Source organism: Ascaphus truei, chromosome 6 (assembly GCF_040206685.1).
Source record: "Ascaphus truei isolate aAscTru1 chromosome 6, aAscTru1.hap1, whole genome shotgun sequence".
NCBI lineage: Eukaryota > Metazoa > Chordata > Amphibia > Anura > Ascaphidae > Ascaphus > Ascaphus truei.
In genome coordinates this window covers 6,813,029-6,825,936 of record NC_134488.1, presented here as the reverse complement: position 1 = coordinate 6,825,936, position 12,908 = coordinate 6,813,029, and the positions used below count along the sequence as shown (strand labels likewise).

At 45.2% G+C, this 12,908-nt stretch overlaps 1 protein-coding gene across 2 annotated transcripts in view; it reads left to right on the top strand.

Moving 5' to 3' along the window:
• The window catches only part of NFRKB (nuclear factor related to kappaB binding protein), a 48,670-nt gene that overhangs the window by 9,470 nt on the left and 26,292 nt on the right, over nucleotides 1–12,908 (top strand). For both annotated transcript variants that reach the window (XM_075603340.1, XM_075603341.1), the window contains exons 5-9: nucleotides 9,909–10,083; nucleotides 10,437–10,538; nucleotides 10,841–10,914; nucleotides 11,271–11,355; nucleotides 12,029–12,206. In XM_075603340.1, the coding sequence (XP_075459455.1) occupies nucleotides 9,909–10,083; nucleotides 10,437–10,538; nucleotides 10,841–10,914; nucleotides 11,271–11,355; nucleotides 12,029–12,206 (614 nt within the window). The remainder of the gene's footprint in view (nucleotides 1–9,908; nucleotides 10,084–10,436; nucleotides 10,539–10,840; nucleotides 10,915–11,270; nucleotides 11,356–12,028; nucleotides 12,207–12,908) is intronic.

The window sequence follows — 12,908 nt, the reverse complement described above, 5'->3', positions numbered from 1 at the left end:
AATTTGGGCCAGTGTCATTGACCAAGCTTGTCAACTTCTCCATCTGGCAAACAAACCACATTCTATTCCTGATTTTTTCTATTGATGGATTTGCATTCTGTTTCCACAAAGCTGCAGTCTCGCATCTCATTGCTGTAGCAAAATGCGCTATTAATTTACTGCCTGCTCTGGACACTTCCCGAGTCGGTTTGTTCAACAAAAACAACCACGGGTCCAGCTGAATTTAAAGGCCCAAAATCCTCTGTATCCAATCCCGAATCTCCCTCCATAGGGGTGCAATTTGAGGACAAGACCACAGCATGTGCAACAGATCCCCTGTTTCCCCGCATTGCCTGGGACAAAGCGGGGAGTACCCCGGAACAAATTTAGCTAATCTAACTGGGGTGAGATACCACCTCAACAGAACTTTATATGAATTCTCCTTTAATGTTGTGCATATGGAGCTTCTGGCCGTTGCGTTAAATATCTCTGTCCAGTCCTCGTCCTCTAGTGTCGTACCTAAATCTGTCTCCCATTGTGTCATAAATTGAGTCTTGTGTATGTAGTCCTTACCTGAGCCCACCACTTCCCTTTATAAACCAGAGATTAGTCCTCGTGTGCTTGAGCCACGCACACAGAGCTTTTCAAAATTAGTTAAAGGTGGACGTGTCCCATGTTTGGTGTAAAATGCCCGGACCTGGAGGTATCTAAGAAATTCTGTGTTAGGGATGTCCTTTTCTGATTTAATTTCTTCGAATGTTTTTATATTGTCTCTCCCCTCCAGGTCCCTTAGCCTCTTTAGGTATTTTTGTCGCCATATTTCAAAACTTTTACTATCAAGCCCTGGAGCAAATTCTGGATTGACGAATAGGGGTGTCATCAGTGAGTGTTTCGAGGACAGTGAATGTCTAAATTTAGCTGCCTCCCAAACCGCTACTGAGTTGAGCATTGAGGATAGCGGCTTGTCTGCCTCCTTTAAACTAACTTTGGGGTGCCAAATTAAGTGTTTGAGCTCTACTGGGGCGCACATCTTCTCCAATGCTACCCATCGTCTCTCCTCAGGCTCTGTGTGCCATTGTATAGTTTGGGTTAATTGTCTCGCCTTGTAATACGATAACAAGCAAGGTACCGCTAAGCCACCATCTTCCTTTGATCTTTGCAAAATCTTTGCCTTAATCCGTGGTTTCTTGTTCTGCCATATAAATTTATAGATCTGCCTTTGCAGGGTAATTAACTCCGATCGAACCACGGGTATCGGAAGAGTTTGAAACAGATACAGTAAACGGGGCAGGAGGTTCATCTTTAAACTATAGATTCTACCGATCCATGAAATTCCGAAAGAAGACCATTCTTGTAATTCGTCTCTCAGGGATCGTAAGAGTCTGGGATAATTTGCCTGATATCGGGATTTCACATTCTTTGTAAGGTTAATACCTAGGTACTTTATAGAATTTGGCTGCCATTTAAATTTGAAGTTGATCTCTATTAGTTTTTCCGTTTCTTTGGCGATATTAAGGCTAAGAGCCTCAGACTTTGATTGATTAATTTTGAAGCCTGACACCCTGTTGAACCTCCCTAATAGGTCAAATAGATTGGGTAACGAGATGAGTGGCCTTGTCAGGGTTAATATAACATCATCCGCGTAAAGAGCCACTTTGTGTGTTTGCTGGAATTCAAATTCATTCACAAACAATGTTCTGATTGTTGCGGATCTGAGCTGCTAGTGGTTCCATGCATAAGGCGAACAGCAGGGGCGAGAGCGGGTAGCCCTGCCTTGTACCACTTTTAATTCGAAACCCCTCTGAGGGGAAGCCTTGGTGAATCGCTCTCGGTGTTGGAGTAGTGTACAGCGCTTTGATTGCCCTTAGAATTTTGTCACCAAATCCAAACGCTCCAAGCGTCGCCCCCATGTATGGCCAGTCAATTCTGTCAAAGGACTTTTCTGCGTCAAGGCTTAATACTATACCTGGGATCTTATTAGCATTTATGTAGTCGATTATGTCTATTATCCTTCTGGTATTGTCTGCCACCTGACGATTCCTAATGAACCCGACCAGGTCACGGTGAATCAGCCGGGGCAGAATAGCGCTTAATCAATTGGCCAGTAATTTGGAGTAAATTTTGATATCTGAGTTGATAAGGGATATTGGCCTGTAGCTTTGGCAGTTAGTGCGATCTTTATCTTTTTTGTGGATCAGGGAGATTGACGCCTGGAGCATCTGTTCCGGAAAGGGCTCTCCTGCTATAACTGCATTAAACATCCTAAGCATGTGTGGGGCCAAAATCCCCACATATTTCTTGTAATATAAATTGGAGAACCCATCCGGACCCGGTGCTTTGGATGGTTTTAAATTTTTAACCGCCTCTTTTAGTTCCTCTATTGAAAAGTCCGCTTGCAATGCCTCGCGCTCCAATCTACTCAACCTTGGCAAGGCCGCGTCTGCCAGAAACACCTGCCTTGCCGTACTTGTCTTTATGCAATGGTGTACCTTCTCACCGTTATATAATTTTTCGTAAAATGTTTAAACTCTTCCACTATCTTTTTGGGGTTGGAGGTTAACGCTCCGTTTTGTGTCCGAATGGCCTGTATATTATAATTTGGCTGCCTATTTCGGATTCTGTTGGCCAGCATAGTATCTGGCCTGTTAGACTTTTAAAAAAAATTCCTCTTTGTCCAACCCATTGCCTTCTCGGCCTGGGAGGTAAGTAGGAAGTTAAGCTCGATTCGTACATCCTTTAACTCCTTTAGTACTTCCTCTCTACCTGTTCTGCTATGTAGGCTAGAGAGTTCATGCAACCTTGTCCTCAGCTGATTCAATTTGGTGTCTCTCTGTTTTTCCTACCTGCTGCTATACTAATTAGCTTCCCTCACAATGTGGCCTTGTGAGCCTCCCACAGCACCGCGTGGGACTCCACACTGCCCACATTAATTTGGAAGAACTGTAATAGTTCATCTTCAATAGACCGTTTGAGTTCAGGGATCTTAAGCAGGGATTCATTAAGTTTCCAATTTGCTCCCGGGCTCTCCAGCCCAATTTGTGTGCACCTCAGCTCTATAGGCGCATGATCCGACCATGTAATGTCATGGATCTTCGAATCGGAGATCTGTGGGACCATTCTGCCTGACACAAAGAAGTGGTCGATACTACTATAACTGTCGTGTGGGTGTGAATAGAAGGTGTATCCCCTCTCCCCAGGATGCTGCTCCCTCCATATATCTACCAAGTTCCTCCGCCCCGTTCCTTCTAATAGAGCTAGAGATCCTGCGCTCTTGCGTTTTCTTTTCTGTGCCGTCCTATCTAATGAGGGATCAATGGTTTTGTTGAAGTCTCCAGCCAATATGATATTTCCTTCCGCCCATTTATCTAGTGTTTGAAAAAAAGATTTGAAGAACTGGGATTCCTCCTCCCATGGTGCATAAACATTTGCTAATGTTACTTTATAGTTATTGATCCGACAAACCAAAAAGAGGTATCTACCCTCCACGTCCTTTTTAATTTTTTCAACTTGTATGCATAGTTTGTTACTAAATAGGATGCCAACACCTTTTTTCTTTGTTTTTGCGGACGCCAACCAAAACTGTCTGAATCTTTTATCCATAAATCTAGGGCTATTTCGTACACTAAAGTGCGTCTCCTGGATAAATAGGATGTCTGCCTTTTGTCTGTTAAAATCTGTGAAAGCTAATTTTGTCTTTTGTGGGCTATTGAAGCCCTTAACGTTCTGAGATAAAATGATTACTGCCATGTGCGAATGTGTATAGTGTCTCTGTCGGTATTGCTCACCCGTTTCCTATCCGGTCTTGCTGGCCTGTCTTGTTGTCTCCGTTGAGCTTCACAACCTCTTGAACCTCCCTGATGGGGACCTGTAGTGGGAAAGGGAACATACAGGAGGGGACATACAAAATTGTTGAACAAAGAAGGACCTTTCCTGGTCACTAACGACCTGAGGTCCACTGCCCAGGGGTATCGGTTTTTGTTTGGACCATCCCTCCTTCTGGTCCAAGTACACAGGCCCTTGTGGGGCCCATGACCCCTTGGGACTTGAGCAGGGTGCCGGGTTAAGCCCGTTGACCTGCCCGTATGGCACATGCCTACAGGTGAGATAGACGACTGCCCTCTCACCCCCCGGCATTTTTATTTATATATATATATATATATATATATATATATATATATATATATATATATATATATATATATATATTGTATATAACTGCAACTGCTTGAGAATACTATTTCTACAAAACGCGAATGATGTAACCTCACACTAACTAAGTGTCTTTACTCCTGGGTCAAAAGCTTCTTTCCTGTTCTGTTTCAGATCCTGCGATCCTCTCTTTTGCTTCTTATTGCCCTATCACTGTCACTAGCTATTCCCCCATGGGCTTCGCATTTTGTCCATCAAGCTGGCATCAGAGGGTTCATAGGGCTTATTGAATTCCAGTCCCTAGCAACCTAGAGCCTCCCCTAAGTCCCCTAGTTATGCATCTTTCTCCCTGCTGTGTATCTAAGATGTCCTTGCTGAGCCCTCCTGTTGTCTTGTGACTGGGTCCCCCTGTGTTAGGCACGCTAGCGCTTTTGGCCCTTACTGTGTGGGAAGCATACACCCGTCGGTCCTTACCCCCCCCTCCCCGGCGGCGGGATTCGCGCACCCCCGCCGAGGACGCCCTTCCCTCTCTCCGCTCTCTCCGACTCTTCCGGGATCCTCTCTTGCCGGCGCGGCTGTGACGTCATCCGTCGGCGCCGGGAGTTCCTTGGGCCTCCCCCACTGGCCTCGTTGTGGGTGTGTCATCTCCTCGTAAGGCACCTGTGGGCGGATCTGTCCCTTGCTCTCCGCTTTCGCGCCAGAAGGGTTTCTGCCATTTTTCTGCGCACGCTTTCAGGCTCTTCTTCATGTAGCCTGTGCTGCTCCGCCATTTTGGACTGTATTGCCGTGATGTTTCTCAGTCAACTTGCCCTGCCTGTCCAGGGACTGGGGCCTTGCCTCCTTCCTGCTTCGACCGGGGCCGCTCCAGACCGATCCCAGCCTCAGTGATTCAGGTACTCAGCCCAGGGTGGGACACTTACAACCGTAAACTTAAAACTTTGTACAGTGAAATTCTGGCAGATGTCTCTTTAAGGCTTAATGGGGCTGTATTCTCCCCTCTCCCGCCTTTCACAGATTCACAGATTGACACTCTGTTTCCAGTGGTGTGTGCTCCTCTGAGATTTCTGCACCCGCTATTTTTTCTTGAATCCCCAGTTTTTTAAGGAACTGAGCCCCTTCAGATATATTTTTAATCATGTGAGAGCGTCCATTTTTTACCACTAGGAGACCAAACGGAAAGGTCCACCGGTATTTAATGCCTCGATCTCTAAGTATCTTGGTCACGGGTTGTAGAGATCTGCGTTTGGTGAATGTGACTGGGGAGATGTCTTGGTAGATGGACATTTGTATTCCTTCAAAAGTGACGTTAGGGGTTGCCCGTGTGATTCTGCATAACTCCTCTTTTACCTTGTAATGATGGAGACGTAAAATCACATCGCGTGGAGGGTTATTGGGTAAGGGTCTGGATCGGAGAGCCCTGTGGCATCTATCCATCCCTAGTTCTGCTTCTGTTTTGCCTGGCAGCAGGGAGCTCATCCAGCGATTTATCAGCTCTTCTGTATCTTGTATTTCTTCTGGTATCCCTCTAATTCTGATGTTATTTCTTCTGTCTCGGTTCTCGCTGTCTTCTTGTTTCTCCTCTAAATCAGCGACCCTCTTCTCCAGAGCCCCTATCCTCTTATTTGCTTCCCTCTGCACTTTATTGGTGGTCTCCATTTTTTCCTCTAGGGCATTGGTGCGCACCCCAATTCCTAGCATGTCTTTTTTTAATGTCTCCATCTCCCCACGAAAAAACTGTTTAAGATGCAGCTTTGTTATATCTTTCTTGCTAACTGTTTGTTCTACTGCATCACCTGCCCTCTCGGAGTCCGTATCAGACAGCTCCGTTTCCCCTCCTGCTCCTGCCATGACAGTATTTGTGAAGTAGTTTCTTAGATAAGCCTTTTTCCTCGAGTTCTTCAGCCTGGTGTTCATCCCTGGCTGTTCTCACTGAGTATGGTAGTTGTTTTAAGTGAAACTTCGTCCTCGCTTTGTGTAAATTTGTTAGTTTTATGCCGGTGGGTAGCAGAGCTCCTGAACTAGGCAGCCATCTCTGCTCCCGTCGCGCATGCGCCTGGCTATTCTTGCTTTTGAGGTTCTTAAGAAGGCTTTCGTTTCTGCACCCATCCTTCGTCATCCGGATACCTCCCTCCCCTTTACTTTGGAGGTCGATGCCTCGGACGTAGGAGCCGGCGCAGTCCTTTCCCAGAGGACTTCTCCCCAAGAGAAACTTCACCCTTGTGGTTTTTTTTCACGGAAATTTTCATCTGCCGAAAGAAATTATGATGTTGGTAATCGTGAACTTTTGGTCATAAAACTGGCTCTTCAAGAATGGAGGCACCTTTTGGAGGGTTCCAAAGAACCAGTTGCTATTCTCACTGACTACAAAAATTTGTTATATATTGAGGGGGCTCGTCGGCTGGGATCCCGCCAGGCTCGCTGGTCACTCTTCTTTTCCCGCTTTAACTACACCATCTCATATATTCCTGGTACCAAAAATGTCAAAGCGGACGCTCTCTCTCGTCAGTTCGCCACCGAAACTGAAGCTAATGAAACCACGGAGCCTATTCTTCCTGCCAAATGTATAATTTCCGCTAACAACTTCGATGTGTTGGACGAGATCAACAAAGCTCAAGCTCACATTCCCAGCAGGTTCAGGGTACCAGAAGGACGCCTATATGCAGCTCCACGCTTTCGCCATAAAGTTTTACTTTGGGGTCATTCTTCTAGAGAAGTCGGTCACCCAGGCTTCAAAAGGACAGCAGATCTAATTAAATGGACTTTTTGGTGGCCAAAGATAAACCAAGACATTCTCGACTTTACCACTGCCTGTCCTGTATGTGCCCAGAGTAAGACACTCCATCACAAACCTTCTGGACTTCTCTTGCCTCTTCCCATTCCGGAATAACCCTGGAAACACATTTCAATGGATTTCATTGTTGAACTGCCCATTTCCAAAGGGATGAACACCATTCTGGTCGTAGTAGACAGGTTCTCTAAACAGGCACACTTTATTCCCCTCAAGGGTCTTCCTAACTCTGCCACGTTGGCTGATGTCTTCTCCAAAGAAACTTTCAGGTTACATGGCGTTCCCATTTCTATTGTCTCTGACCGTGGATCACAGTTCATCTCGAAATTCTGGTGGGCATTTTCCCAAAGACTCGGTATCTCTCTTTTGTTTTCCTCAGGATACCATCCTCAAACCAATGGTCAAACAGAAAGGATGAATCAAACCCTTGAACAATATCTAAGATGTTTCATATCGGACTCACAAGACAACTGGGTGGACCTTTTGCCATGGGCCGAATTTGCTATAAATTCTCTTAAAAACGAGTCTACTCAGGAGTCTCCCTTTTTTATTAACTTCGGTTTCCACCCCAGTAGCCTTCCTCTCTCGCCCTCCGCTTCGGGCGTTCCTGCGGCCGATTCATGTTGTCAATCTTCAAGAATCTTGGAAAAGGATCCTCAAGACTTTTACAATCTGCGGTTGCCAAACAAAAGACCAAGGCAGATTGTCATCGTCAACCTGGGCCTTCTTTCAAACCTGGCGACCGGGTGTGGTTATCCTCAAAGAATATCAGGCTGAAAACACCATCACCTAAACTATCTCCTAGATTCCTAGGTCCATTCAAAATATTGGAGAAAATTAATCCTGTGGCTTACCGTCTTGACGTGCCCCCTACTATGAAGATTCCTTCCGTTTTCCACGCTTCCCTTCTTAAACCCTTTGTGCCCAGTCTTTATTTTCCTGTCCCATCTCGGAAACCCAATCCAGTCTCCACACTAGGACAACAGGAGTATGAAGTCCAATCACTTATCGATTCCCGCTGGTCCAAAAACAAACTCCAATTCCTGGTCCACTGGAAGGGCTATGGTCCGGAAGAACGTTTGTGGGTACCAGCACGTCACATCCATGCCCCAAGACTACTCCTTCAATTCCACCAAAAGTTCCCTCTCAAGCCTTGGTTGGATCGCTCGGAGATCGATCCTCAAGGGGGGGGGGTGTACTGTGACAATTGAGGGGATTCCTTCCCCTTCTTTCTCTCCCTCTGTCCCATCTCATACCAATCCCTTTCCCATTCCTGTCCCGTTCCGGCTACCCCACTGCCTCAGCGCATGCCCCGTAGGTCTCGCGCGCCCGTGCGGTCCCCAAGCCCCTGCAGTGACGCTCCCCGCTCCCAGACACCCGCTTTGCCCGCGGCCAGTACCTCACCTTCCCTGACGACCCCGTCCGCTCCTCTGCCTCCCTCCAGCGGGGTACCCGCGGCACTCCGTGTGCCTGGTGACGCGGCCTGTGCGCGTACTCCCTCAGCTTGCAGAGGGCGCGTGCACACGCTCCTCCTGTGGGCTCTGTCTCCCTTCTGGTTCCTCCTCCGAGTCCTTGCGGGCCATCTCCCTGTCACAGCCTGTGCGCGCGCACCCTCAATTTGCAGAGGGCGCGCGCACACGCTCCTCTTCTTTGGCCTGCCACGTTCCTGACTCCTCCCAATCCCTACAGGTCATTCCCCTGACTGCCCCTTCTGTCTCCTCTTCTTTCCCTGACCTATCTCTGTTGTCTCCCACTTCTCTCTCTGCTCCTCCCCTCTCTCCTATTGGTGTGTCTCCCTTTTTATAATCCCTGTCTGTACTCTTCTTCCTCGCTCTGCATAGTTCCTGTTTCCCTGTGTGTGCTGACCTATGCTGTGCTCCCTCTGTGTCCCTGCTGTATCCTGCTGCTGTGTTTACTTTGGATTTCCCTGGATTTGACCCCTGCTTGTCCTGGACTACCCTGCTCTCTGTACCCCTTTGAACCTTGCTACGGACACTACCTCGTTTACCTCTGGCATCCTTGGACCTGGCTTTGTACCCTGACAACTCTACTCTCTGGACCCCTGGACATTGGCACACGGACACGACCATTCTTACGCTTATACCATCAGACGTTGCAAGTATCATTAACCACTCTCTCTACAGGCCCAGCAATGCTATCCCACACTCCGGGCTAGCTCCCACTGCTGTGGGTGTGTGGTGTAATACCGTTCCCACCTCAGTACTGGGGTCTTGCCAGGTCTGCGGGCATACAGGCATGACAGTTGGCCAGTGTCAACCGCAAATTTCGAGACCTTATTTTCTTTGTTTCCAATGTCTATTCCCTGGATATCTGGGTGAGATTTTATTGTTGCAGCTAGAGGCTCTACTGAGCGCGCAAAAAGGAGGGTGACAACGGACATCCTTCTCTCGTGCTATTCTTGATGCTTATAGTTTCGAAGTTGTTGCCTGGTAGTTTAACCAAGGTTCTGGGGGAGTGATAGAGGACTCTGACCCCTTCCAGAAAGGGACCCGAGAAGCCAAAAGACTGTAAAGTTTTATCTAGAAATAACCAATTTATCCTACCAAAGGCTTTCTCCGCGTCAAAACTTCGTAAATTCACCTTGTTTTGGTGGAAAGTACATGTTCTAAAATTTCGATTTTATTTTTCTGGTATTATCTGAGGCTTGAATCAAAAAGTGCTCGTGGCGCAAAGTGACTTATTATCTGAGGCTTGCCTGTCGGAGATAAAGCCCACCATTTTTTTAAATGCATTTGTATTTAATAATATTTTTATAAAATGTTATTGTAGTGTTGATAATTACAATGTAGAAAGTTGTTGGTTAAAAATAAAAAAAACCCTATGCCCTGATAAAGCAATAATATTTTTGCTTGGGGTTCCGTAGAGTCACAATATGCTTTTGAGGGGCTCTTCCATTGGTGAAAGGATGATGATTCTTTAAGTAAACCAATATTGTCACATTATCACAAACACATTTCTTAATTACCTCCAGGAGCTGCTAGATCTTGCTAGGAAAAATGGCCCAGACCTGGTGATGAAGAGGAAGCCGCCCTGTGTAAAGAGTACCCCCGAAGAGCGAGAGAGACGAGCACAGCGACGCTACCTGAAGATATTGCGAGAGGTGAAGGACGAGTGTGGAGATGGCACCCTGTCATCTGAAGAGGAAGGTATGACTCATGGAATTGAAAGTGGAGATTAAGGATTGGGCGTTCACGGAGGTGTTAGAGCTTGATAAGGAAGAGGCCGGTTGGTGGTCTGGGAGTTGGCATGTAGATTGGATTTGGAAGGCAACAATGGTGATTTAGTAAGATATAAATAGGTTGGGAGTCAACAGCCGGCCAGTACTTAAAATGTTTTGTCCCATTGAGGGGAGAGACGGGAACTGACTCTTGGCATTACTCGGGGAGAGAGCCAAGGGACGAGGACAAATTGTGGATAGACGGTTGGAGCTGTAAGTTATGTGTAAAACACACCGGGATAGGATTGTTTTTCATCTTCTTTTTTTTTTTTTTCTTCTCAGATTTGAGTTCCTGGCTTCCAGGCTCCCCCAGCCATTCTCCAAGTGTTGCAGTTCCTCTCCGTGTCATACCCACACTTTGTACGCAGGATATGAAAACTGCAGGTAAGCCCAGTGAATCTGACCCAAAGTGAATCCTTTTCCTGGCACAGGAGATTTTACAATATATTGGGGAATTGAAGTCTATGCATCCGCTTTTCAAGACGACCTAGTGAATGGGTTCCTTTCACCAGTAGACTCGCTACTGCAAGAGACTCATAGAGCATTTGGAGACAGACGGGATCTATTTTGTCTTTCCCTCCAGTAGAAGTTACTTTTAATCCTGTGTCCTGTAGCGGCATATTTACAGTTGGAACTGACTTTACATGCATGTGTTTAATGTAATGCTGAATGTATTTTTCTCAAAGACAAACCAGAACTCTGCAACCGTGATATGAAGCTGATGCTGAGGAGACATCGGGAGAAAAGGAAACATCAGCCGGTAAGGAGCACAGTGAGAGGAAAGAAGGGGAACGTGCAGATTAGTTTGAGGGGTTCTCTTGATTATGCAGCTTCTGCAGTGAAGCATGGTTCAACAGTTTTTTTTTTTTTTTGCAGAATTAATATTTGTTGTTATTTTTGTGGTTTGGCTCTCTTGTCTTGTCAAAGTAGCTCCTGTTAAATGACCAATGTTTGCTAATGACATATTATAATATCACTTTAAATGGATTTTAAGTATGCTTCTTAAACTTAATTTGTAAACATAGGGTGCCAAAATTTGGGAGCAGTTTGATTTTATTTAACCCTTATACTCTTCTAACATTGACACTAATACCCACTCATAATTATATTGTGCAGGATCACCCTGACCTAATGACAGACAATTTGACGCTGTGTGATATCATGACTCGTGTGAATGCTGGGAGGAAGGGGTCACTCGCAGGTAAGAAAGTGCTGCTTTCCCGTTTTAATTTTCATAATATATGTCTAATTTAATCAGCAAAGCCTGTGAGGGCTCTGTACCAATTGTGTACATAGTATGTTTGGGGCGCTGAAGCTCAATCAACATGTACAAATGTAGTGTGACTCTGACATCAGCCATGTTTAAAGCTTTGCGGTTGACCTGTATGGCTGACATTAAAATGGGTTCAGTTTAAGAGTTTGGTTGACATCAGATAAAAGGGCTAAAAAGATGACCCTGTTAAATTTCTTCAACCAAAGGCCTCCCATTGAACTATCCCACAAAAGCCCATTCACAAAATCTCTATAAAGATATAAATATGTCTAACACTACAATGAATGTAACTTAAAAAACTTGAGTATATTGTGTTCATGTTAAAGATCGTTGTATCATGGATTGTTAAATTGCTTAGAGCTGCATAACTGGGAGCACTGGGATTTGGGTCTCTCTCCTAATTTTATGACTTGCTCTTCCCTTATTCATTAATGTCCAGGAACATTTTTTTTTGTTGAAGGTAATGATGCACTTAGAATTTGTAGCACTTTACTGCCGAGGGTTTTGAGTTACAGTACTATAGCTCAGAAATACATGAGCAGATTACGTTGGTGTTACATGTCTGTGCTGCCTGGAATGATGCACATGTCTATTTTCACAGCCCTTTTTGACCTGGCCACAGTAAAGAAGAGGGTGAAAGAGAGGGACAAGAGAAAAAAGCTTAAGGCCATTAAAACGGAGGTGGAGGATTTCTCTGACCCCCCTGATGGCGCTGACATGATGCCTGCACTTCTGCCGCCCGAGACTCCTCCTATCACCTTAACAACTGTGAAGGAAGAGTGAGTCTATCTTGCTATAACAACTGTTTCAATATTTCATTGAATTGAGTTCATTGAACTCTAAAAAAAAAAAGAAATAGAGGACTACTATCTTAATTATAAAACTATAACCAGAATTTTTTTTTTTTAAAGAAACAATTGCATGTTTAAGGATTACTTCATATACATGCATCTTAAATATTAATAGCTGTATCCTCTTAAGTGTTAAGATCTCCAAAAATTAGGTATAAAGACATAATAATAATTTTTTATTAACACTTGGACCAGCAGTTTTGAGACATCCTTTCTCTTGGGCAGCCATGCTGAACATACGTAGTCTAGATACTAGATTCTTATTTAGTGATTTGTTCAATTGTATTGTATGTCTTTATATAGCGCCAAAAGTGTACTCAGCGGTTCACAAAGAATACAGTACAGGGAGTTATAATAATACAATAAGTGCAGCAAAAATCAGACAATAGGAAAGGAAATCCCTGCCCCGAAGAGCTTGCAATCTAAGAGGTTTGTGGGGAAACATACAGAGAGAGCAGGTGAGGGAATAAGTGCTGTAGATGGCAGTGCTTGGCCACAATGGGTGGTATAAGTGACTGGGACAGTAGCCATGAGTGCAGGATTTTGGGATGCTTGATTTGTGGGGCATGTTTTAAGGTTAGTCAGTGTTAACCATTTCATTTAACACCATTTACAGGGGAAGAGATGGCA